This window comes from Peromyscus eremicus, chromosome 1 (assembly GCF_949786415.1).
Source record: "Peromyscus eremicus chromosome 1, PerEre_H2_v1, whole genome shotgun sequence".
Classification (NCBI taxonomy): domain Eukaryota; kingdom Metazoa; phylum Chordata; class Mammalia; order Rodentia; family Cricetidae; genus Peromyscus; species Peromyscus eremicus.
The window spans coordinates 62,000,401-62,027,062 of NC_081416.1; the positions used below are offsets into that span (position 1 = coordinate 62,000,401).

The 26,662-nt window shown below is 44.6% G+C and overlaps 2 protein-coding genes across 3 annotated transcripts; one reads left to right on the top strand and one right to left on the bottom strand.

The window, feature by feature from the left end:
* The first annotated feature begins 543 nt into the window (after positions 1 to 543).
* On the top strand, positions 544 to 8,736 carry Syce1 (synaptonemal complex central element protein 1). 2 transcript variants are annotated; one of them, XM_059264781.1, is made up of 13 exons: positions 548 to 690; positions 3,240 to 3,302; positions 4,612 to 4,671; positions 5,009 to 5,083; positions 5,609 to 5,656; positions 5,860 to 5,914; positions 6,079 to 6,168; positions 6,395 to 6,458; positions 7,416 to 7,482; positions 7,559 to 7,682; positions 7,745 to 7,855; positions 7,971 to 8,058; positions 8,246 to 8,736. In XM_059264781.1, exons 1-13 carry the CDS (start codon positions 612 to 614, stop codon positions 8,309 to 8,311), a joined length of 990 nt encoding a protein of 329 aa, XP_059120764.1. In that variant the 5' UTR covers positions 548 to 611; the 3' UTR covers positions 8,312 to 8,736. The 2 variants fall into 2 exon arrangements, with proteins under 2 accessions (XP_059120772.1, XP_059120764.1); XM_059264789.1 differs by lacking the exon at positions 8,246 to 8,736 and having other exon boundaries at positions 544 to 690; positions 7,745 to 7,859; positions 7,971 to 8,064.
* A 1,487-nt stretch (positions 8,737 to 10,223) lies between these two features.
* On the bottom strand, positions 10,224 to 21,048 carry LOC131912509 (cytochrome P450 2E1). The gene is made up of 9 exons (XM_059264802.1): positions 20,847 to 21,048; positions 19,533 to 19,692; positions 16,582 to 16,731; positions 16,095 to 16,255; positions 15,581 to 15,757; positions 14,606 to 14,747; positions 11,970 to 12,157; positions 11,347 to 11,488; positions 10,224 to 10,556 (listed from the first exon to the last, which is right to left on the bottom strand). Exons 1-9 carry the CDS (start codon positions 21,021 to 21,023, stop codon positions 10,372 to 10,374), a joined length of 1,482 nt encoding a protein of 493 aa, XP_059120785.1. The 5' UTR covers positions 21,024 to 21,048; the 3' UTR covers positions 10,224 to 10,371.
* Positions 21,049 to 26,662: the final 5,614 nt, after the last annotated feature.

The window sequence follows — 26,662 nt, forward strand, 5'->3', positions numbered from 1 at the left end:
TGGTCTCTTGGGAACTGGGAACTGGGCTGCTTATCATGTCCACCGCAGGTCCTTGGGGGGTTCTTTCAGTAGGTATCATGGGTCTGCTTAATATCACTGTTCTGCCCAAGAGTAGGACATTTCCACGTTGTAACCCTAATCCTAACTCTGACAACATCTATTCTATCCCTAAGAACCATAATCTTAACCCTTGTAGAGGGAGAGGCCTTCATGCTTGCTCAGGCACTTGCCTCCGCAACTGGCCAATCACTGGCTTGGAAGTCTTCACTCCAAATGGGATTAGTATTTGGTGGGGGCTAAAAAAAAAAACCCCAAAACCAAACAACAACCAACAACCAAGAACCACCACCACCACCACCACCACCACCACCACCACCACCACCACCACCACCACCACCACCACCACCACCACCACCACCACCACCACCACCACCACCACCACCACCACCACCAACACACCACCACCACCACCAGCGACACAAAAACCTTTACTTCTGCGCATGCACAGCGGCTGGCCGCTTGGTGGGCCACAGCTGACGGCGCTGCGGATTGCGCAGGCGCGGTGTGTAACAGCTTCGAGGCCCCTGTGGCGGCTGAGGAAGTGGCGCGGCATGGCCGCCCGACAGAAGCCGTTGGGTGTGGAGCCCGAGGGACCAGCAGTCCGGCTCCACAAGCCTCAGGGGGCCGGAGGTAGTGGCCGAAGGGTCCCTGGGTTGGCCTGGCGAGCTGGTGGGGTGAGAGGGCGTCCGGTGGAGGCCTGAGGAGAGCTGGGCGGGTGGGCGCGACCCCGGGGGTGGGCGCGCTGACTGGGATCCTCGCTGACGAGGCGTGTGTCGCCTCAGAGCCAGCTCGCTGCCGCCCGGCGATGCCAGGCCTAGGGTGGGTGCGTTGCGGGGCCTCTCCTCCTGTCACCTTCAGAGCGGGCTCGAACCCGGGCCCCTGTGGCCGCAGGCAGGCCTGAAGTCAGGGGCCTGCCTACCCGAGCTGCAGTTGCCCTTCAGTGCCCGGAACTCGACGCGGTCCCCAGCGAGCCTGGCGTCGGGGGTGCCCGGATCGCAGCTGAACAGAACTACTGGTGTGGACACTTTTCTGCACAAACGATGTAGTGTCTGTGTATCGGGGTGGTAAAACCATGTTTCTATTGTGATGAACTCCAAGTTTATAGAGAAGCAGAGAGCAGGGTGAGCCTATGCTGTGAGCCTGCCCTCCAGCTTTGACGATGTGACTCGTTCGTCAATCCCTTCCCCCGGCCCCCACACCATCACCTAGTTCTCTGTTTCATGACAGTACCCCAGACAGCGGTGTCATCCATAAATGTCCCATGTATGTATTTAGAGACAAATACCCCAGAAAAAATAACACTATTGCTACAGCTATATAATAGCGCCAACAATTCCTTTATCTCAGCAAGTTGATTTTAAAAATCTGCTAATTGTTTTAGTATTATTATTATTTAAAGAATTTATTTGTTATGTATATAGTGTTCTGCCTGCATGTATCCATGCAGGCCAGAAGAGGGCACCAGATCTCATTACAGATGGTTGTGAGCCACCATGTGGTTACTGGGATTGAACTCAGGACCCCTGGAAGAGCAGTCAGTGCTCTTAACCGCTGAGCCATCTCTCCAGCCCCCTATTATTATTATTATTATTATTATTATTATTATTATTATTATTATTATTATTTATTATTTTACAATGTATTTATTTGGATCAAAATCTACTTACAGACTATTTTTTGTTAGATTAAATTGATGTGTCTCTTAAGACTCTATCATTCCTTAGGAGTCTTCCTTTCTCCCTCCTTTCCCCTGGATGTTAACAAAATTCTCTGTATAGTCCCCCAGTCTGGATGGTGCTACATGCACCCTTAAGTGCTATTTACTGTGGGTATTTAGCCCTGAATTGTTTCTTAGAACTTGAGCTTTAGTTAATAAGTGTTAGCATCAGTTTTACAAGAGTTCTTAATAGGTGGCATTGTTTTTAAATTAGGTGACTCATAATATCTGGTTCCTTTATTGTGATGGTAATGCCACAAGTAGTGATTTCTTACATTTAATTCACCAGATAATTAAAAACAGGTACATATATTGGCTATAAAAATTGCTGGGCAGTGGTGGCGCATGCCTTTAATCCTAGCAATCAGGAGGCAGAGGCAGGTGGATATCTGTGAGTCTGAGGCCAGCCTGGTCTACAAAGCGAGTTCCAGGACACCCAGGGTGGTTACACGGAAAAACCCTGTTTTGAAAAAACAAAATAAACGAACAAACAAAACAAAAAAATGAATACAAAATGTTACTTTATGTAGAAGCTTTATAATCAGTATCAATTATATATAGAAAAGCTATTTGAATGTTTTAACCAGATCCCTTACTATAATACATTTTTGCTTATAGTCAGTGTATTTTTGCTTAAGACTTTTGAGAACTTTGTAATTGATAATGCTATCTAACCCATTACAGTGATTTTTCAACTACTTTCCAGTTTTTTTTAGCAACAGCCTCTTTCCCCCAGTGGTGACTAAACTCAGGGCCTTGAATATGTAAAGCAAGTACTCTACCACTGATTCATATCATTAGCTATTTGCTTTTTTTTTTTTTTTAAAGATTTATTTATTTTACTTATACACCATGTATGACTTTATGCCAGAAGAGGGCACCAGATCTCATTACAGATGGCTGTGAGCCACCATGTGGTTGCTGGGATTTGAACTCAGGACCTCTGGAAGAGAAGTCAGTGCTCTTAACCTCTGAGCCATCTCTCCAGCCCAGCTATTTGCTTTTTTAGAGACATGGTCTGTATGTAGCTCAAGGTGGACTTGACTTTGTGCGTGATAAAGGCTATACTGGATTCAAACTGTTGATCTTCCTTGCTATTTCCTCTAAGTTCTAAGATTACAGGTATATGCCATCACACTTAGTATCTCTGTCTCATACATGGCTTTGTGAACTTGACCCAGCTGTGACAACATCCGCAGCACAAGTGAACTAAACACAGTACTGCCCTCACCTTGAGTTTTGTGAAGTGAATATGTGTGGTGCTGTTGTACCGTGAAGGAAAAGGTTAACCACGGAGGGGCCCAATTCACTTTTTTGTACTATCCATTTTGGGACAAGGATCAGTAACACTGTTTTGGTTAGAGATCTGTCCTCAGCTAATCTCAGTATCAGCCTAGGTACTGGATCCGTCTCCTGGCCATTTATACTGCTGAGTTTGAAATGTTTGGTTTTGTCTCCACAGGGCAGAATGTGTCCACACAGAAAATCGAAGACTTAATGGACATGGTGAAAAAGTTGCAGAAAGGTCATGTGTCTCTTTTGCCTATGAGATTTACCCTGAAGTTTGAAGTCAGCAGATGTAGATTCAACTCCAAGCACCGCAATTCACAAATAAGAAATTATTTTATTCACATTAACTTTCTTTAAAACTTAAATTTGGGTGTGTGTGTGTGTGTGTGTAGAGAGAGATAGATCAACAGTTAAGAGCACTAGCTGTTTTGCAGAAGAGTGGGTTTGTTTCCCAGCACTCATATGAGTATCCCAGTTATTAGTAAGTCCAGTTTTAGGAGATCTGATTCCCTCTTCTGGTCTCTGCAGGCACCAGGCACACATGTGGTGTGCATACATATGTGCAAGCAAAGCACTCACATGCATAAAATAAATATAGATGCTTTTGAACTTAAATTTTAATTTTAAGAAACATTTAGTTTGTGTGTATAATGGTTCACACACATACCATGTCAAAGAATGTGTCAAATTAAGAGAGTCAGTTCTTTTTTTTTTTTTTTTTTTTTTGGTTTTTCGAGACAGGGTTTCTCTGTGTAGCTTTGCGCCTTTCCTGGAACTCACTTGGTAGCCCAGGCTGGCCTTGAACTCACAGAGATCCGCCTGGCTCTGCCTCCCGAGTGCTGGGATTAAAGGCGTGCGCCACCACCGCCCGGCTAGAGAGAGTCAGTTCTTTCTAAAGGGAGTCAGTTCTCTTCTTCTACCATATGGGTTCCAGGGATCAAACTCAGGTTGTCAGGCTAGGTAGCAAGTGCCTTTACCCACAGAACCATCTCACTGGCCCCTTAAATTTTAATTTTTGAACTAAAAACGGAGCCACAGTGATTCAAAATTATAGAAGCATGAGTGAATAGAAGGCAGATGTTTCCCCAAAACCTTGTCCCAAGTCTCTCTTGACTCCACAACACTGTTAAATCCAGGTGTTTTACCCATACTCCTCTTCCCCCCTCACATCCTTCCGTCTTCTGCTTGTTTACTGTGTTCAATCCCATTTCCTCCTCAGGACAGGCCTTTGCACTTGGCACTCTCCACTTTACCCAGAGAGCTTGAGGGCCTTGCTTTCTTACAAGACACTTTCTCACATCTGACAAGCACTTGCTGACCTTTGCCTTTAGACATTTTCCTGCGCTTCATTTCTCTTGACAGAAGTTACCACAGCCTGACTCAGTATCTCTATTGGTCTTTTCCTTGTCCCTCACACTGAACGTTTGAGACCATAATGTAGCACCTGTGCATGTGAGATGCTCAGTAGACTGATGTGAAGAGAAAGCTGCAGAATCCCAGGAAGCCACACACTGTCAACAACGAGCTTCCTTTTTGCCCTGCAGTGGGAAGCCTAGAGCCCCGGATCGAGGTCCTGATTAACCGCATTAATGAGGTTCAGCAAGGTGAGCTTAGATCTGGCTACTATCTAGGACAAGCTACATGTTTGTCGAAGATAGGCCCAGTAAATAGTGGAAGTAAAGGCGTCCTTGTTAAATATCTGTAGTTATTTCACAAGCTCATAAGTGCAGGGCATTTCTGTATGTAACTGTCATAGTCATTTGCCTGGAACATTGTCCTGCTGCCACCTGAGCCCAGCAAGAAGGGCCAGGATTTAGAAAACCTTGTTTCCTGTTTTGTAAAATCTGGGCCCCTCTAGATTTTCTTGGAGACAAATATGAAATGTCATCATTTGTGCTTGAGGCTGTACTTACCAAATGTTTGTCCTACTCTTTGGTAAAGCAAAAAAGAAAGCCAGTGAGGAGCTTGGAGAGGCCCAGACTGCCTGGGATAGCCTGCAGAAGGACCTGGACTCTTGTAAGTTAACTTCCCAGAACATCCTAGACTTCTCCTAATGCAGTATTATATATCCTCATCAGGGTCAAGATTCCTCTCTTTCTCCAACCTCATATTCTTCTAGTATTGCCATCTTCTAATAGGAGAGTTCCAGAAGTGCCTTTGAGGACTCTTCTGCACCGAGTCATTTGCAGGGATGATGCTCCATGTGTTAGCACAGGTCACACAAGTTCTTGCCTCATAGCACCACTGTTGTGAAAGAGGTCTTTCTCTGTCATCTTGTCTTACCTGGTCACATAGCCCTTTTTGATTGATGTAGTTCTTCCCAGTCCTAATGGATGTCACCCATGGTCCTCACAGACATCTTTTGTGAATATTAGGGCCCATTGTGTTTACAGGAGTGTGTGCACCATAGGGGTGGGAACTTACCTCACTCAGAGACACTACATCTGGGTTAGGTCACAGCTATGCTTTACCTCTCATAGGACTGCCCTTGACATTTCTGTGTTTGGTCCCTAATGCCTGAACCTTTATCATCTTTTTTAGTACATGAAGAGAAAGTACGTCTGAAGGATATCTTGAACAAAAAGCAAGGTGATTCCATATTCCCCTATCTAGGCCACTCTCTAGTAGCTAGAACCTTAAAACCTCATGACCTGTGTCCTTTCTGTGGCTTTTACCAGACCCAGACAATGTTAAGAGTTCAGTCAAGTGTCCATGGACTTGACTGTTTTGTTCCGTCTGGCAAACTTGATGTCTTAACAAGCACTCAGAGGGCCCTGTTGTTATTCTTACAGAGTCCCTGAGGATGTTTCGGCTGCAGTGTCAGGAGAAGGAAAGTGAGACACGAAGGTAAGATACCATGCCTACAGTGGTCTCCCTAAGTGTTCTGCTACCTCCACATCACCTGCTGTGTTAGACACAAACCTGCATAGAGAGGAACAGAAGAGAAGCCCCAACCCTTTCTCCAGGAGACTCATTCAAAGAACATGGCTGACTGTTGGTTTTCTTCCCAGGAAGCACAGCGTATTACAGGAATGTAAAGAGAGAATTTCTTTCCTGAACTCCCAGATCGACAATGAGAAGGGCAGACTAAGAAAACTGAGGTAAGCTGCAAGGCATGAGGCTTGGGCTGGAGATGTGCGATAGGTACAGTAATGCCCTGGATGGTCCACAGGAGCTGACTAAGCTTAATCCTGGATGATGAAGGGGGTGAGTGTATTCCCGGTGGAATAGTGGACATAACAAAGTCACTGAGTGCTTGACAGACTTAGGCTTCCGCCAAGCTCTGTGCTAGCTCATGGCCTTCATGGCTCTGTGATTGGCTCCTAGGTTGGAGTTTGAACAACAGCTGGAGGATTTGATGAGCCAGCACAAGGACCTCTTGGAGTTTCATGTGAGTCATACAAAGCTATGCCACCTATCACACTTTATTCCTGTACAAGCCTTGGTCCTGTTGTTACCCAAAATCCAGCCCCTGTGACCACTCTTGAGGTGCTTGGTGTCCTCACTGTTGGTCTTTCAGGGTCACCCATGTTGCTGTGTCCATTCAGTGTTCTGGGGCTGCCATGATAACACCATTGGAGTCATCCATTGACACTATCCATCAATGTATATAAGACTGTCCCAGACACAGGAGAGACATCCCGGGAACAGTTAACATTCACCCTGGGAGTTCCCAGACTTGGGAGAGACATCAGGGAACAGAGAGTTAACATTCACCCTGGGAGTTCCCAGACTTGGGAGAGACATCAGGGAACAGACAGTTAACATTCACCCTGGGAGTTCCCAGACACAGGAGAGACATCAGGGAACAAGTAACATTCACCTGGGAGCTCTCAGACACAGGAGAGATATCAGGGAACAAGTAACATTCACCTGGGAGCTCTCAGACACAGGAGAGATATCAGGGAACAAGTAACATTCACCTGGGAGCTCTCAGACACCCAGGAGAGATATCAGGGAACAGATAACATTCACCTTGGACACCCAGACACCCAGTAGGGACGTGGGCTGAATGTCAGAAGGTCAGTGAGGAGGCCACGGAGGAGAGAAGAGGGGAAGAAACGCTAGTATCTAACTCTCTAGAGAGTGGCTCAGGGTCATAGATTTGCAGATTTTAGGGTTTCAAATACTTTTCCTTGAACCTGTTTCCAGGGTTAAAAAGTCCAAGGAGAGGGAATGGCAAAATCAGTGCTACCAGGATTATGCCCATGGCTGGCATGCATTGAGATGCAGGGTACTAGGAAGTGAAACTTACTCAGGAAGGAAATGACTAGGTCTATACAGGCTTCTCTGAAGCACGAGGAAGCCAGGAGATCTGGACAGGTCTTCTTTTTGTGCCACCCCTCAGAAGCCTGAACATCTGGAGGAGGAGATATGTGCTTTGGACAGCAGCAAGGAGCAGCTACTCAAGGAAGGTGAGGCCAGGGCAGAAGGGTGGCCCTCAGCTGCACCAGCCTGCCCTCACCTGCTCATTACTCTTTCTCTCTGTAGAGAAACTGATCGAAGTAAAGCTGGAGGATGTGAAACATCGGCTCAGTACCCTCTGTGGGCCTGAGGGGTCTTCCAACCTCACTGAGGGGCTCTTCCTCCGAAGTCATGAGGCAGCTGCAGCAATGTAAGATGCAGGGTGGGGCAGGAAGAGGAAATACCCGGTGCTGAATCCTTTCCCACTTTCAGGCAGCTGTTCAAGGAGGAGAACAAGAAAGCTGAGGAGCTCCTAAATGCTGCAGCTCAGCACCACCAGCAGGTGCAGGAGAGGTGCCAACAGCTGCAGCAGAAACGGCAGAAGTAGGCATGGAGCCCCTGTGTCCTCATTCCTCCCAGGAAGATGAATGTCAGCTCTTTCCCCTGTTCTGCCTATATGTCTCTTCATGCATCCCTTCTCTCTGTTCACTCTTACCAGGCTGAAAGAAGAACTGGAAAAACGTGGGGTACAGATCCTTGCTCAAGGTCAGAGTATGCAGGATGAAGGAGACAGCTCATGGAGGATGGTAAGTCCTGGGGCAGAAGGGAAGCAGAATAGTGGCATTCCCCAGAGTATAGTCTGTGGGAAAGGGCATTCCTGCTGCAGGAGGCACAGCTAAGGCAAAGGTTGAAATCCATGGTAATATGGACACAGAAAGGTGGAAGGGGGATGGTGTGAGCAGGGAAAAATTCCTGGACCTTTACCTCCCACAGGCCAGTCCCAAGTCCCTAGAAGTCCATGAGGAGAAGGACCAAGAGCACCCAACAAGCAGGACCTGATACCCTCCTTGACATACCAACCCCACACTCATCATATGGAGCTGTTGAAATAAAGGGCCTATTTTGTATAGTTTGCTTCATCTGAGTATGTGCTTAGTGGAAGAATGGGTGTTGGGGCCAAGCCCCTCAAATCGTTGAACCTGGAGATATCTTGGCTCAATTTTGATTCTTAATGAGCTTAGGGTCCAAAATGCATGTCCTTAGTAAATGCTCACCTTGAGTATCTGGCACACTCTTCTGATCCTGGGCAGAAGAATACAGATATGGACCTTCTCACAGGATCTGACTCTATCCATAATTTAATTCCTTCATATAGGCCCAAGATAGCATTGACTTAGAAACAAAAGGAAGATAATTACCAGCTCTTTCTTCATGTTGGAATCCACCTCATTCTTTAAGCAAAATAAATGTAATTTGAATCTGTATGTAGTCTGTATTGTTCATGAGCAAGACCATGTTGCAGGAACATCCCAAATTAAAAATACTCATTTGTTTGGGTAGGACAGAAGTGGTCAGACCCTCCCCATTCATCCTTGGTTCTATTGGGTCTTTGTTTGGTTGCCATTGTTTTGTGGTTTTCCTGGTAAGATGCAAATGAGATGTGTATTCACCCCAATAGGTAAGAAGACAACAAAGAAAGATCTGTCTAATCTAACTTAGTGAATAAATGAGTTAGGGGTGTGATTTACAAGAGCATGGATAATTCAGAGGCAGCTATACCTCTTAATGAAAAGTCCTGCCCCAAGTCAGTTTTTTCCCCCTCTTAGAGAATGTAACATTTGTGAATGAGGGAGTATTGAATGGAATCCCAGAAGAGGATTTTGTAAGGGTCTCCCAAGGGCCTTTCGATCTTTCCCTTCCATGCAGAAGTGAATGCTAACAGCCCTATTCTCATAGACCTTGCTATCTGTTGTGTAGCTTATTTCATTGCTGTGATTCAGGGACAGAGTTTGCTATAGGTTGCCATAGTCACTGTATCTTCAAGATGGGTATGGGCTTGCCAAGCCTGGAAGAAATATGTATACTGCAGAGCAATAGTAAATTCCTTAAGGTAAGACTAATTCTCTCAAAGAACTTACTCCTATTTTGTTTGTTTGTTTGGAGACAGAGTCTCACTGTGTAGTCCTGGCTGGTTTGGAATTTGCTATGTAGACTGGGCTGACCTCAAACTCATAAAATCTGCCTGGCCCCTGCTTCCTGAGTACTGGGATTAAAGATATGTGCCACCTTGCTTGGTTTGCAACTGTACTTGCAAAGTTAATGCCACTCCCTTGAAAAGACAACCAGACTTGAGCTATCCCAAGCTTCATCACTAAGTGAATATAGTTAGTGACTCTGCTGACCAGGTGTCAACCTCAGGCAGTGGCCAGATGATGCTACAATTAATTAATGGCCCTTAAAGCTACAGACACCCTATCTTTTCTCTGTCACTTCAGAATTTCCCTAATGGCAATCTTTTAAGTCGAAACCTCTCTGCCCCAAAGCAAATTTTAAAATTACACTCTTCTTTCCTTTTTATCTGGAAGAAGTCTTGCTATTGTGGAGTTATGATGATCCAAGTACCTTCAGTGGGGACACTATTGTGCCTGTTAACTTTGGATTTCAGTAGTGCCCCAAAGTAGATGAGCTGGAAAGTGGGGTCAGCCTAAAGCATCTACATTATAATCCCAAGAACCTATGAATATGTTACTCTGTACAGTAAGATAACTTTGAATATATCGATTAATTCAGGGTCTTGAGATGGGTGGATAACCAGGATCATCCCACATATCCAGACAAATCCTCAAGAGAAGTCAGGGAGAGACAGATTGGAAGATGTTATACTATTGGCTGTGGAATAGTTTTCACCCACTGGGGAACTTTTACATAGCCAAGTGAATAAGTTCTCCTTATTAAAACCACAACTAATACATAATTTATCAAAATTTTATTTATTTTCTGTTCTATTTTATGATAGGAACTCTATATGCTTGAAATTTTTAAAAAACAAAGTCACATATTAAGGGATAATAATGGGCATCTGTGTTGACTTTCCACTTGAGACAGGCAGTTTCCTGGTCTCATGAGCGGGGAATGACACAAAGTTTATATTCAGGTGGGATACTGCCAAAGCCAATGGCAACAGGCTTGAGGTCAATCTCCTTTGGGTCAACCAGAGACTTTAGATTAAAATGCTGCAGAATCGCAGACAAGAGCAGAAACAATTCCATGCGGGCCAGGCCTTCTCCAACACACACACGTTTTCCTAGAAGCAAAACAGTGCTGATGAGGTACTGAGGGATCTTTGCAGACAGAGCTAACACTTGTAACAGTGAGGTTTTGGGAGTGTGGGAGGAGGCTTCAGGCAAACCACCTGAAAGGATTCACTGTCCCTGCCTGTTGGTCCCTTCCACCAGTGGTCATATGTCAGAGAACAAGAGTGTCAGTGATGTTTACTCAGGGACCAGCTTCTGACACCACTCATTCAGAACTCTGCCTGCTAAGCAAGAGGTGGTTTAGGAAATGGACCCAAAGCTTCCCTTCCATAACTTCAGGAAGGTGGGACAGGTGAAGCCTATACAAACATAGGTGGTTATTAAACTGGCTGTGGGATCTCCCTTTACTGAAACCCTGGGTGAGGCCCTGAGATGGGACTATTTGGGAAAGTCCAGATGCTTGCTAAGAATAGTCCAGGTAGCTAAAAAATCAAGTTTAGAAATTTTTATGGAAATTTATGAAGAATTAGGTAATATAGTTTTGAGAGCTTTTTACTGCATCTGGTTAAAGTAGAAACAGCTTAAAAACAGCTTAACAATTAACTAGAAAACAATGTCCACTCTGTGATAAAATAATCAACCCAGAACATCTCATTTCCAAGACTTCTGGTGAAATATGCCATCTGACTTCTCTGAACAGGGAAGAACATACTTGGGTTATGTGTTACAAGGGCATGATGAAGTTGGGGTGGCAGTCCTCACCTAGAATACATGGGAAGTAGGCATAGGATTGGAGAAGACAATTTTCCAGAGATGGTGTGACCCCTGAACTCTGCTTACCTGCAGAAAATGCTTTGAAATAGTCACTGTACTTGAACTTCCCATTTTCATTCAGAAAATGCTCAGGTTTAAACTTCTCCGGATCTGGAAACTCTTGGCTGTCGTATAAAAGGGAGTCTAGAGTTGGAATCACAATTGTACCCTGGAAGAAGTAGAAGTTTCTATCAGTCATGTTAACAAAACATAGTCTTTCATCTGGAAGACCCTAGTGAAGAGGGCTGTTGGAATTTTATATTATGTGGGACAGCATATTTTTATTTGCAGTGTTGTTTATTTAAGGACTACATAGAAAAGACCTAGGGGTCAGGTCTAAATGAAGAGGAAGGCCCTATATCTTTTGTAAGGTGGGTTCCAGGCTGGGTTGCTGCTGCCATGAGATCTCAGTGTTCTACAAGTCCTATGGATCAGTTGAGATGTTTTCCATGATTCCCTTCATTTCTTTGGTCACAGGGTTATTGGGGTGACTGAGGGTGAAGTGTTCTACAGGGTAAGAATGTTGGCTTGATTCTCACATCCAGCCACATATGCTGGTAAAAGTGCCCTGAGTTCCAATCCTGAAGGGGAACCTAGTTGATAAACTAACAGGACCATGCCCATGGAGGGCTCTCCAGCTCGTGCCTCACCTTGGGAATGACATATCCTTGGAACCTGGTATCTTGGGTTGCTTCATGGGGCAGGTTGGAGGGGACAAGGTTGATGAATCGCTGAATCTCATGCACCACAGCATCCATGTAGGGCATCTCCAGTCTGTCTTTGATAGCAGGGACACGGCTTGGCCCAATAACTCTGTCAATTTCTTCATGAAGTTTTTCTGCCACCATATGAATGAGATCAATTTAAAGGGTTAATTTCAGAAATGATATTTACCTACTATCCATCCATATATATATATATATATATATATATATATATATATATAAAATTACTTCAATCTACCTGCTCACCTATCTGCCCATGTAACCCACCCACTTTTCCATCCACTTATATTCACTTACCCACACCTCTACACTCTCACTCACCTACTCATCCATCTATCCAATTATCCTGATCCCTCCATCCACCCATGCAGCTATCTAATTATCCTTTCATCTATCTGCCAAGCCACCCATTGTATGCTTATGGAGCACCTTAAATTGAATTTATAATCTCCAGGAATTTGGAATGTTAAATCATTTCCTCACAAATGTCAGTGAAAGCTAAGATCTGTGAGATTATTCACAGTTGACAGGGAGTTTGGGCATCCATTGTCATAGCTGGTGATAGTTTTTCCAACTCTCTGCATATCAGGAGTAGAAATAGCGAAAGGGTCTTGTGTATTTCTTCTTAAAGGGAAATCTTTGCATTATCACCTAGGCTGGTTTACTATTGTTAGAAATAGGAAGAGGGTGACAGACTAGAATATAGTTCTTGAAATCTGAAAGTCCCTGTGATTACGACAGAGGCAATAACAGTATTTGCCAAGTTCCTTAGTCTTTCTGTGTTTGGAATTCATTATGGGACTCTATAATATGTAGTGATATGTAAGTAAAGCCTTTATGTCTGTCTTTAAGTGAAATATATAGTAAAGCCTTTGTGTCTGGCTTTGAGAGAAGTGCTGCGTTTGGGCTAATCAGTAGAGACTGAGAAATTATTTTGAGACTGTTTAAACCTTGAAGAACTGTTTCTCTGGAGAGTCTCCACTTGGTGCTACATGAGAGCATGCAGCTGTACCGACCTTGGTCCCAAGACACTCCTGGCATTCCTGGACTGCTTTTATGGCTTGCTATAATCAAAAGGGACTAAGATTTGTGTGGGTTGTCTGCTCTCTTGGGCCACAAAAGCAAGATAACTTGGGTAATTGGAACCTTTCCCAGCCCCAATTAAGCTTGTAATTGTTTGAATAAGTAACTGGAGTGAGCTATCTGGGTGTCAATCTTTTCCAAGAAAGCTGTGCCCCTCTGCTACTTGGGACAATGAAACCTTAGCATCTTGGTGAACTTCTGTCTCTACTGAGGCACCTATGATGCAAAATCAAACAATAAAAATATGTGGAGTGAAAAAGCAAGAGGGATTAAGTTGTGTATGGTATGGTATAATATTAAGGCATGTATAAAAATAATGAGTTATGTGTTGATATTTAGTTAATATTAAATGTCCAAGTGAAATGGGGATGCCACACAGTGGCCCTGAAATATCGCCATATCTGGGGAGTGAGGCAGGGAGGTGTGAGTTACTTGGGCTCTGGCTGGTCATATAATGTTTCATTTTTAAAGACAGTCAAGGCAAACAAAACAAAATGGAAAAGATGTTCAGTTTGGTAACAGATGTGTAGGTGCCTGTCATATTTACTTTCTCTTTGTCTATATTAGAAATTTATTAAATTAATAATTTGAAACATTTTTTAGTTCATGCTTCCCTAGTATAGTAGTCAAAGTTCTAGGTATTGTAATTTGTATATTTCCCTCCCTGGACTTTCATCTCCTCCAGTTTTCATTTTTCTGTGTGATGTGAAAAGTCAAAGGCATTGCTGACAGGGAGGCCAGAGCTCAAATCTTGACCCTGGACCAACAGCTACACAACCAAGTTCTTGGAAAGCATTGCTTGTGTGTAGTAGCTGCTCAGATCTAGGCCTAGCTCAGAGAATGGAAGGGTTTCAGGCCTTCGAGTACCTTAGGTTGTAACCATCCTCAATTCCTCTACTAAAAGTGATCCCCATTGACTTACAGGTAGGGGTCATCATACTGCTCCTATCTGGTAAATGCATGTATGACCCTCTGCATCTGGGTTAAGGCCCCTATGCCTGCTTCAGGCACAGAATTCCTCCCACCTTGAAGCGAAGTGGATTTGGGGCAGCCTTGATTGCTTCTCTCTCAATCTCTACTTTAGAATCCCCTGGGGTAAAATTGCTCTGGGGTGACTCCAGCCTGGCCCCTATCCCTGTCTCAGTCTATAACTCCAAAATTTCTTTCTCAGGGGAAACTGGAATATTATTTTCTCCACCACAAATAAGTTGTTTACAGAGCAGAGCACAGACTTATTGCCCTCCATTTCATCCCTGGTCCATAGGCATCCCCGTGGAGTATGTGGGGGAATAGCCAGTCTTTAGGATACTAGGCCCTGGCACACAAGGGCTTATGCCCTTAAAGAGTTCATTTAGTGATACTGGAGCACTGAGAAGGTCAGTAAGCAGCCAAAGAACAGCAGCTAAAGCCTGACTTGCAAGGGTGATCCCAACAGGCTTAGCTGTGCCACATGTGAGTTGGGCTTCTCATAAATGTACCTTCAATCTCTGGGTATTTCATGAGAATCAGGAGCCCATATCTCAGGGTTGTGCTGGTAGTCTCTGTCCCTGCAAAGAACAGGTCGGCCAAAGTCACAGAAATATTTTCCATTGTGTACATGGGTTCTTTGCTGTGTTTTTCCTGTGAAGTTGGAGACAGATAGAGACCCGGTGAGATACATCTCTTCAGGTGTAAAAAGGCGATACCTATTGCTCTTCAGCAGGGAGGGACCAGGTTGTGTCAGCTCTCCTTATGTACCAGGAAACAGCCTTCTCTACCTCATGATGGGGAAACTGAGGCTTCCAGGAAACAGGCCAAGCACAGGAAAGACTTTATTACCCAGTCCACAGGTCTTGTCTTGCTCATTAGCTCCAGAGTTGTCAAATAATGATAATGGCCGTCTAAGCTGCAGGGCCTAGTCTCAGCCTCTTTTCAGGCTCAAGGCTGAGCCTTTGGACTAGGGGCAGGGAGAGGCTGAATAATGGTAAGAATTCTCAAATGGTAATTATCTAGAGGCAATCACTGTAGGATTTGACATGTTTTCAAGCCACTGTAAAAAGAAAGTAAGGGGTAGCAATCTAAGTGGTCCTAGAGGCTGCAGGAATATGAAAGTGGGGAGGCCTAGAATTCTGAAAGCCAAGCAAAACTGGATAATAAATACTGAAAAGGATGCCTAAGTTTTCTCAGATAAGACTGGATTATCCAGAGGGTTGTAGTTCATCTTGGCCTGGAGGGAGCTGAACAGAGGGACTTTGCCCTCCAAGTGTGACCAGAGAAGAGCATGGGGGTCATGCTGAAGCCAAGTATGTTTATGAAAAACCATGAACATCAAAATTCACCTATGGTGCTCAGTCTGAACACCAGTGAGTCGGTCATAATGTAAGAACTGTATGCACACTGCCCACCCCCACCCCCCAGCAAGTCCATCTTGTTTACATGCTGCCCCACCCCAGCAAGCCCATCTTGTCCAGTACCTTCTCCATCTCTATAAGCAAACAGTCAGTCACATCCCGGGGGCAGTTGGAGTCCAGTGACTGAAGGTGTTCCTTGGCTTTTTCAAGGGCGTACTGTTTTATTTCAGACACATTTTTCATTATTTTTCTATGGCTTCCAGGTAGGTATCGTAGATAATCCGCAAAGTTATTGTAAAGCTAAGGAGAACAAAAAACTATGTAACTGATAGGAACCTCCAAACAATGAATTTACGGTTGTCTTTATCATACTATTTAGATATTTTATCTAAATATCATAATATTTAGAATATTGAGTCCAATTGCCTTTTGGGGTTAGTGTGGGTAGGAATGTGTACATGCAAGTAGGCACAGGTACTGAGGTGAGGATACTGAGCCAACCTAGTCAAACGCCCTCCTGCATGCTCCTGTTCTTTGCTTTTCTGGACCTGTCTCCCCCACACAACCTGAATTTTTCCTCTCCTTCTATTGTAAACACTGCAACTGAAGGTTCATGGAAGAGGAGGAGCTTTGTCACCTGGATCCAGGGAGTACTCAGCAGGTAGAAGTTTTCATTGAACAAACTCATGAGCCTCAGACACTTCTTGTCATTGTAATCAAAACGTTTGTGGAAGAGGATATCCGCAATGACATTGCAGGGTGCACAGCCAATCAGAAAGGTGGGGTCGAAAGGCTGGCCTGGAAAACAGGTAGAGAGTGAGCACCTCACCGTGGCCTTCCCTAGCCCACTCAGTCTCCGGGGAGTTCCCACTGAGGACCTAGTGAATGTCTGAGCCGCTAAGTGTCTTTACTTTTTAATGCTATCTAGGGTACAACAGTCACCCGTGGCAGCCACTCTTGATCTCCTGAGAAGAAGAGTTGGGACTCAAGTTGGGAAGGCAGTGCCTGGGGACCAACTGCACCTCTTCCTTCCCCAGGGTTCCTTTAGTTGCCAACTGTCTCCCAGGTTGTTTAGCATCCTTGGGAGCCTAGCCATGATCCCTTCTGACTGCTGAGATACAAACCCTTGGTCTTCTTGAGCTCTTCCACCAGGAAGTGTGCCTCCCTTTGGATGCGGGCCTCGTTACCCTGTTTCCCCATTCCCCAGTCACGGAGGATGCTCAGGGAAAACCGCCGGACGTCCTTCCAAGTGGGTCCATTATTGAAAATAATCCCTAAGAAAAAGGGACCAATAGGAGTTACTCCAAATCCTCAGTTCTTGGAGACGTAGGGGAGAAGGGGGAAATGGCCTTGGGGCCTGGGTAGGATGTGCAGGTGCAGAAGAAGCACAAGAGAAGGTAACGGAAGGCTGTGTTTCATAGCTGTTTCTTCTGAGCACCAGTTCATTCTCTTTGGTTTCATACTTTGCTCAGAACCTTTACCATGCTAAGTAAGTTGTAGGCAGCCACTCCAAAAGAGGATCCTCCTCTTCTATATATTGATAGAATTCTTAGCAGCATTTCTGACTGAGCTTATGGATTTTAACCTTCATATCACAAGCACTTCAACTCACAGCTTTCTGGTTTCAGAGCAATATCCTTTCCTAAAATCTAAAGGTCACAGGACTTCTCATTTTGGAGAAGTTAAGATAGAAAGACTGAGTACTGTCCCTTCTCAATGAAATGTTATGGAGTACTTTCCCTTCAAACAAAACGTATTGTTTCTCCTCTGAGAACACGATCCAATGACCCCATAAAGACATTGGGAATCAACAAGTCCGAAACTATTTTTTCTTTTCTTCCATCTCTAGCTCAGCTAATTCTGTGAGCATTTTTCAAGCCTCAATCATGAATCTATGTCATCCTGACTGATGGCTTATTAACAGTCTCTTGGAGCTCTTGGATCCCCTTGGAGCCAGTTCTAAGTATTCAGGGCCAGCCCCACCCAGTCCCATCCAGCTCTTGTCTAGCAAAGCCCTTCTGGCCTCTCTACATTCCAGGAGTCCTTCCTCTTTCTTTACCCCCTTCTTTTCTCACTTTCCCCACCACCATTTCTTCAACAAATAATGTTTTGATGTCTAATGTGGCTAAGGCACCTTCTAGGCTCTGAGTATTCTGGGACACACTAATGAGTTCTATCCACATAGGGGGCAGTGCTTGCTTGCATTTCATAATCTCTCCCATATTAACTGCCTGATCACATGTGAGATGCCTGATGGAACACCCTGCAGAACATGCACAAATTCTCGGGGACATATGCTTACTATGGTCTAAAGAAATTTCTAGAACAAGAGATGGCCAGCCGGGTGGTGGGGGCACATGCCTTTAATCCCAGCACTCAGGAGGCAGAGCCAGGCAGATCTCTGTGTGTTCGAGGCCAGCCTGGTCTACAGAGTGAGATCCAGGACAGGCACCAAAACTACACAGAGAAACCCTGTCTCAGAAAACCAAATCAAACCAAACCAAACCAAACCAAACCAAACCAAACCAAACCAAACCAAACCAAAGAGATGGCCAGTCTGAGAGGGGAAAGGGAAATATATGATATGAGCTAAGAGTTGTGGGTCAGACTTATGATTTTAGTTTTATCCTGAAGGTTAGAAGAGTGTCCTCATGGCTGAGAAAGTGACAAGTTGACAGCCTACCACTTCAGTAAGGAGGCCTTTCACTAGGTTGATTATCTAGATGGGACCATGTTTTCTCAACATTTACTCAAATGATGCATGCAGTTATTTTGGTACATTGCCGTACACCTGTGCTTAATCTTAATATTATTGTAAGAAATATTCACATAATAAACACTGGAGACTCAAAGTCATCCCTTACCTAAGACCCAACTGATTTTACATGCCCTTCTGGTCTGTGTTGGATGCATAAAATAGGATTTTGGAGTCCCCAGACAGAGGCATTTGTCTCTTGAATCTAGCCTGTGGAGATGCAGACCCTAATTGCATTGGTCCATTGCCTGAGCTGGGCCAGAGGACAGGTAAGGGTCCCATATGAAGGGTTGTGCTCTTCTCAGCAGGTCCTTGTCACTTTGCTTGGTACCTCTTTAGTAACTCCTGTGTCAAGGACAAGGACTGAGATAGTTACTTCTGTTTGCACAGAAACTCCCAGTACTGACTAGGGAACATCAAATGCTACTGCTCAAGGTGAAATAGTTTTGGAAGACTGGGAAATTAAGTTAGACACTGAGGATAGGACATAAAGCTGAACATGCTTCGATGTCAAATCTCACACAAAAGGAAAAAGCTTTGTAGAAATTCATCACCAGAGCTGGCTCAGGCAGAATCATGGGGTACTTCTCTCTCTCATCTGCTTTGGGATACCTGGTTACAAAGAGAAAGCAAGAAGGTACAGACAAGGTGGAGGCTGGGCAAGCAGCTGGCACCAGTGATCTGGAGCACCCCTAGTCCTAGGTGCCCACACTCAATAGAAGGTGGAACTGTGAAAATAGTCAGCCTACAGTCTGGACTTCCCTGCTGCAGGAGGGAAGAGGTGAGCAAGATTCAGGGCAGCACAGCTCCCCCCACCCCCCAGCAGATCAGCAGCTGCAATCGAGGAAAGCAAAGATCGAAAGCCTGGTCCATCCCTGCAAACAGAGTGCCAGGCGGGTTTAGGTACCTCATAATAAGTGAAAGGACTTGGGTGTGTGGAACCATCAACACCTCAGTTGACAGTTGAGGAGGTGTACAAAGAGTTCCAAGAAGCACAGAAAAACACAAGGCACCGAAGATGGATGGATCCTCTGGGGGAGATTTCCTGGGTTTGGAAACAACCCTCTCCTTTCTCTGTGAGTTGGTCAGTGCTATGGTGAGGGTGGGGGCCTGAAGGTCCTCTTATGGGATTCCTAGTGCCTGCTTAGTACTTAGTCAAAGCCGCTTTCATACAGACACAAGCCGTCACCCAAGTCTTTGCCTGTCTGTCTCCATTCTATTACTGTCACTACAGTTTGTTAATATTTGGGGGAGCAAATGGTATGGACATCACTCTCCCTGTTAGTTTGCCCCCTCCAAAGGCCCAAGAAGCCAACTCACCCTTGTTCTTATACTCCTGGAACACAGGAATGTCTCCTCGGCCAGCGAACTCATTCTTGTGGTTCAGTAGCACCTCCTTGACAGCCTTGTAGCCATGCAGGACCACGATGCGCCTTGAGCCCAGGTGCAGTGTGAATACTGGCCCGAAGCGCTTTGCCAGCTACAGGGACCAATACACAGAGTGGGCTGGGAGGTCGACAGGAGACAGCCTGCTCTAGACTGCCCTCATCTCCTGTTATTGTTCCTGCTATTCACAGAGAATTAGAGGGACTCAGGGGAAAGGCCATTTTTGTCCAGTCTGATGAGGGCAGACACTCTCCACTTAAAGTTGCTGGATTTGCCAGCCGGTGGTGGCGCACGCCTTTAATCCCAGTACTCGGGAGGCAGAGCCAGGCGGATCTCTGTGAGTTCGAGGCCAGCCTGGGCTACCAAGTGAGTTCCAGGAGAGGCGCAAAGCTACACAGAGAAACCCTGTCTCGAAAAACCAAAAATAAAGTTGCTGGATTTGCAGGGCCCTTCCCTCCATCTGGACACAGTTTTCTTCTCTGTGGCTGTTTAATCAATGCCAACACTAATCATCCTCTTGTTTGTTCCCAAAATTAAGGCTCTACATGCCAGGATACTGCCAGCTAACTTGGAGTCAACATTCCCGAAGCCTGTAGCTACCTTGCCATGGGCAAAGACAACCTGTAACACAGACACTAAGCATCAATTCCATGCCTGGTAGCATTTTGGTGCTGGTTAGCCCATGCAATGTTCACAGAATTAGCAAAGGCAGATGCTGTTATTCTGGTGAATCACAAATGACTCAATATTTCCATTTCTCCTTTCACTGTTTTTTTTTTTTTTTTTTGGACACAGGCTAATGATCTGTTTTTGTATCACAGTTGGCACATAATGATACCAGCCACACCAGTATCTCTCTCTCTCTCTCTCTTTTTTTTTTTTTGGTTTTTCGAGACAGGGTTTCTCTGTGTAGCTTTGCGCCTTTCCTGGGACTCACTTGGTAGCCCAGGCTGGCCTCGAACTCACAGAGATCCGCCTGGCTCTGCCTCCCGAGTGCTGGGATTAAAGGCGTGCGCCACCACCGCCCGGCCAGTATCTCTTAATAACTCCAACTGCACAGGGTCTCTGGGCCTGCATGGCACTATTCACTGTGAGTGTTCCATGCCCAAGCTGGACTGGACTGTAAAATAAATGCAATGTAAATATCATGGTAATCTGTCATTGGCTAGCAACCGACAATGAGGTTAATATATATGCATTATATCTAATCTCTAACTTGTTTTCTTGATGTAGCAATATTTTTCTTACCTTGGTGAAGGACTTGGGGATATCCTTCAAATCCAGCTGAAAAACATTTCCCAAGATGGGAAATGGGAAGGGTCCTGGGGGTAGGTTCCAACTGCTGTAGATCTGCTTCCAGATGGATATGACCAGGAGGGTGGCCACCCACACCAGCAATGCAATGGTGATACCAAGAGCAGCCATGGTGTTTCTGGGCTCCGGATGTAAACTTGTGGGAATTTTCTGAAGAAAACCAAAGATTTTATAATGTGTCATTGAGAAGGAGGGTGACTCATCAGCCAATAACGTACCCTTCTTCCTTGGCCTAAGGAACTGGTTTATTATTAGCTGCACTTGGCCATCATTTCAAAGGCTGACCCTTGTAGCTGTTGCCTCTTAGAAGTTGCCTCATCAGACATGGAATGAGGCCAGACCCTGTCAATACTCCAGTTGCTGGCACCTGCCACAGTGTTGGTAAGTACAGGCAGGAACACCTCACCCACCCATAGGCCAGTCCTGGGGGTGGGAGGCTGTCCTCCCCTCCAACATGGATCAGCATAGTGAGCATGCATTCAGATCATGTCTGCATGTGTTTGTTTGTTGGGGAAAGGCTTTTGCAAGGCAGTACCAACATGTACTGCCCATTCCAGGTCAATGTCAGCACCAGACTACAAACATTTAACTTCTGATCTGGCGCTGCAGCACTCCTGGTCCACCACCTGGAAACTGAGGGCAGGACAGGGAATTTCTACTTCTGAATTCCACTTCACATTGTCAAATCAACTAGAAAATTCAATGGAGCAAAAATCAGCAGTAAGTAAAGTTAACCAGTTTTGAGATTTTTCTGACTGTATATATCTACTAATATTTGTAGTGAAGAAGACCAAGCCCAGGGCCTTGCACACATGAGGCAGGTGTGCTACTGACGTAGATGCACGGCCAGCCCTCCAGAAGTCCCACTCGTTTGTGAATGAGTGAATGACGTAGATGCACGGCCAGCCCTTCAGAAGTCCCACTCATTTGTGAATGAGTGAATGACGTAGATGCACGGCTAGCCCTCCAGAAGTCCCACTCGTTTGTGAATGAGTGAATGGAAAATGTTCTTTAAAACAGTTTGTCAAATTCTGAAAAAAAATCAGGGTATTTACTGGATTTGTTTCATCAATGGGTTAAATTTGGAGGAAGTTGTGTTTATAAAATATCTTGTATCTGTTCATTCAGGAGAGCAGTATTTTTCCACACTTCTCTGCATCATGAGATGTCAATACATGTAATATACTGACTACTTCTTTTTTTATTTAAGAATATTTTTTGTTCATTTTATATACCAACCACAGATCACACTCTCATCCCTTCTCCTGCTTCCCCCAGCCTCCACCCCACAGGCCCATCCCCACATCCCCTCCTCCAAAAGGGTAAGGCCTACCATGGGGAGTCAGCAAAGCTGGTACATTCAGTTGAGACAAGACCAAGCCCTTCCCCAATGCTCAAGGCTGAGCAAGGTGTCCCACCATAGGATATGGGATCCAGAAAGCCGTCTTATGCACCAGGGATAGATCCTGAACCCCACTACCAGGGGTCCCTCAAACAGACCAAGCTATACAACTGTCTCCTGCATGCAGAGGACCTAGTCCTGTCCCATGCAGGCTCCACAGCTGTTGGTCCAAAGTTCGTGAGTTCCTACGAACTTGGTTCAGTTGTCTCTGGAGATTTCCCCATCATGATCTTGACACCCACCCACCCCCCTTGCTCATATAATCCCTCTTCCCTCTCTTCAACTGGACTCCTGGAGCTTGGCCTGGTGGTTGGCTATGGATCTCTGCATCTGCTTCCATCAGTTACTGGATGAAGGCTCTATGGTGATAGTTAGGGCATTCACTAATCTGGGTAGGCCAGTTCAGGCACCCTCACCACTATTACTAGCAGTCTAAGCTGGGGTCATCCTTGTGGATTTCTGGGACCAAGTTTCTCCCTAACCCCATAATGTCTCCCTCTATCAAGATTTCTCTTTCATTGCTCTCTCATTCCATCCCTCCCCCAGCTTGACCATCCCGTTCCCTCATGTTCTCATCCCCCTCCCCTCTCCTTCCCTCCCCTCTATTGCCCCTCTCACCCCCAGTTTATCCAGGAGAACTCATCTATATCCCCTTTCCAGGGCGATCCATGCGTCCCTCTTAGGGTCCTCTTTGTTACCTAGCTTCTCTGGAGCTGTGGGTTGTAGTCTGGTTATTCTTTGCTTTACATCTAGTATTTGCTTATGATGAGTACATACCATGTTTGTCTTTCTGAGTCTGGGTTACCTCACTCAGGATGATATTTTCTAGTTCCATCCATTTGCCTGCAAATTTCATGATGTCATTGTTTTTTTTTTACAGCTGACTAATACTCCATTGTGTATATGCACCACATTTTCTTTATCCATTCTTTGGTTGAGGGGCATCTAGGTTGCTTCCAGGTTCTGGCTATTATGAATAATGCTGCTATAAACATAGTTGAGCAAGTGTCCTTGTGGTATGATTGAGCATCCCTAGAGTATTTGTCCAAGAATGCTACCATTGGGTCTTGAGGTAGATTGATTTCCAATTTTCTGAGAAACCGCCATACATACTGATTTCCAAAGTGGCTGTACAAGTTTGCACTCTCACTAACAGTGGAGGAGTGTTCTTCTTGCTCTACATCCTCTCCAACATAAGCTGTCATCAGTGTTTTTGATCTTAGTGATTCTGACAGGTGTAAGATGGCATCTCAGAGTTGTTTTGATTTGCATTTCCCTGATGTCTAAGGATGTTGAACAATCCCTTAAATGTCTTTTGGCCATTTGAGAGTCTTCTGTTGAGAATTCTCTGTTTAGATCTGTAGCTCATTTTTTAATTGGGTTGTTTGGTATTTTGATGTACAGTTTGAGTTCTTTATATATATTTTGGAGATCAGCCCTGTGTTAGATGTAGGGTTGTTGAAGATCTTTTCCCATTCTGTAGACTGTTGTTCTGTCTTATTTACCATGTCCTTTGCCTTACAGAAGCTTCTCAGTTTCAGGAGGTCCCATTTATTAGTTGTTACTCTCTGTGTCTATGCTACTGGTGTTACATTTAGGAAATGGTCTCCTGTGCCAGTGCATTCAAGATCACTTCCTACTTTCTCTTCTATCAGGTTCAGTGTAACTGGATTTATGTTGAGGTCTTTGATCCACTTGGACTTGAGTTTGTGTGTGGTGATAGATATGGATCTATTTGTAATCTTCTACATGTTGGCATCCAGTTATGCCAGCACCATTTGTTGAAGATGCTTTCTTTATTCCATTGTACAGTTTTGGCTTCTTTGTCAAAAATTAGGTGTTTATAGGTGTGTGGATTTATGCCAGGGTCTTCAATTCGATTCCATTGGTCCACATGTTGCTTTTTATGCCAATACAAAGCTGTTTGCATTACTGTAGCTCTATAGTAGAGCTTGTAGTCAGAAATGGTGATGCTTCTAGAGGTTGCTTTGTTGTACAGGATCCTTTTAGCTGTCCTGGGTCTTTTGTTTTTCCATATGAAGTTGAGTATTGTTTTTTTGAGGTTTGTGAAGAATTGTGTTGGAATTTTGATGGGGATTGCATTGAATCTGTAGATTTCTTTTGTTAACATTGCCATTTTTATTATGTTGGTTCTACCTATCCATGAGCATGGGAGATCTTTCCATTTCTGATAACAATTTCTTTCTTCAAAGACTTAAAGTTCTTGTCATACAGGTCTTTCACTTGTTTTGTTAGAGTTACCGCAAGGTATTTTATATTATTTGTGGCTATTGTAAAGGATGATGTTTCTCTGATTTCTTTCTCAGCCTGTATATCAATTGTATATAGGAAGGCTACTGATGTTTTTGAGTTAATCTTGTATCCTGCCACATTACTGAAGGAATTTATCAGCTGTATGAGTTTCCTGGTAGAATTTTTGGGGTCACTTATGGACACTATCATATAGTCTGCAAATAGTGAAAGTTAGACTTCTTCCTTTCCAATTTGTATCCCCTTGATCTCCTTTTGTTGTCTTATTGCTCTAGCTAGAACTTCAAGTACTATATTTAATAGATATGGGGAGAGTGGACAGCCTTGTCTTGTTCCTGATTTTAGTGAATCAGTTTGAGTTTCTCTCCATTTAATTTGATGTTGACTGTTGGCATGTTGTAAATTGCCTTGAAGGCTATAATGATGCTTGTGGCCAATGCTTTAGCAGAGGGCCATGTTGATGTCTCCATGGTCTGTACTTCCACCATAGACCAAATGGAGGTCTTTGGCACATGCTGATGCTGGAGAGCATATGGATGTTCGAGATCTGTGCTGTTGCCAGAAACCATGTAGAAGCCCATGATCTGTGCTCTGATTGACTGTAAAGGGCAAGGAAGCTACTTTTGCAGTGGTATTGATGACTACAGATGCATAGTTGAGAAAGAGAGACATTGAAAGCTTCTATGACATCCTCTACTCTCCCACTCTTCCTCAAAGTAATAGCCTAAAAAGGAAGCCATCAAAGAGAACTCTTAAAAATTGTGATAAGGATGCTTAAGTGTAGCTTTCCACAACTGATAACTTCTGGCAGGGGTGCAGGCAGAGAAGGACTGAGTTGTTTTTTTTTTTAAAGTGGCTGGCTACTGAGAGTTTGACCATGCTTCAGTGAATTTATGGACAACACAAATTGGACTTTCTTCTTCTTTTTTGGGGGGAGGGGGTGTTATAAGGGTCGGGGAGTGGACATGGGAGGACTGGGAGATGAGCATGATCAGAGTGCATAATGTGAAATTCTCAATAACCAGTAAAAACATTATGTTGGGAAAAAGCAATGACATCATGAAATTTGCAGGCAAATGGATGGAACTAGAAAAAAAATCATCCTGAGTGAGGTAACCCAGATCTAGAATGACAAACATGGTCAGTGCCTAGTCGTCATCAGAGAGGCTTCCTTTGGCAGTTGATGGGAGCAGATGCAGAAACCCACAGCCTAACAGTAGGCAGAGTGAGAGTCCAAATAGGAGATCTTCCCCCTTGGAGCTTTGGGAACCCCTCAGAAGAGGGGGAGTAAGAATTTTAGGAGCTAGATGGGTCAAGGACAGGTGTCATCTTTAGCAGGGACTTCAGGACCAATTCTTCATGAGATGAGATTTAATGGTGTGACTTGTAGATAAGTGGGTCATTGTGTCCCCTCCTCCTGATTCTCCTATGTTTTCTGGGTAGCATAACCCTGTCCCAAGGGTACAGAATAGGCTGTCTTCACTATTAGCACCTGCTCTCCTGTCTTGGGCCCAAATTGACCCTTTTGATGGTGCTGGAGGGGCACAGACCTCTCTGCTCAGGCTCGTTCAGTCTTGGGATCTGGTGGACTGAGTGGGAACATGAGGATATGGGGGTAGAGCAAGCCTCTGGAACCTATGACTGAGAATGCCTGTACTTGCACAACTCACTTGGACACATACATTCTGAGAGTCCTAGAGTGTCACCAAATGCAGGTGTAGTTTGCAGCCAAGTTGAGTACCTCAGAGGTTTCTGTCTATAATGTTATTGGATGCCCAGACAACATCAGGTAATAAATACAAATAGTCATGTCTTTTGACATTTCTGTGTATTTGATTGTTTGAAGCAATAGCTTTTATTTTCTTTGCATATTGCTCAATTGACTGGACCTTGTAGGTTAGGTTAGATAATCAGTTGGACAGTGTGACTGTGCCTAGTGCCACAGAAGTGGCTGTTTCTTCATGATTCGATCACATTTATAGTGCCAAGTGTATAGAGTGGAGATGATGATGTTGGAAGAGGTTTCTTCTTTAACTAGTTGACTACCAGTATTAACTGTACTAACAGTACCAATTGA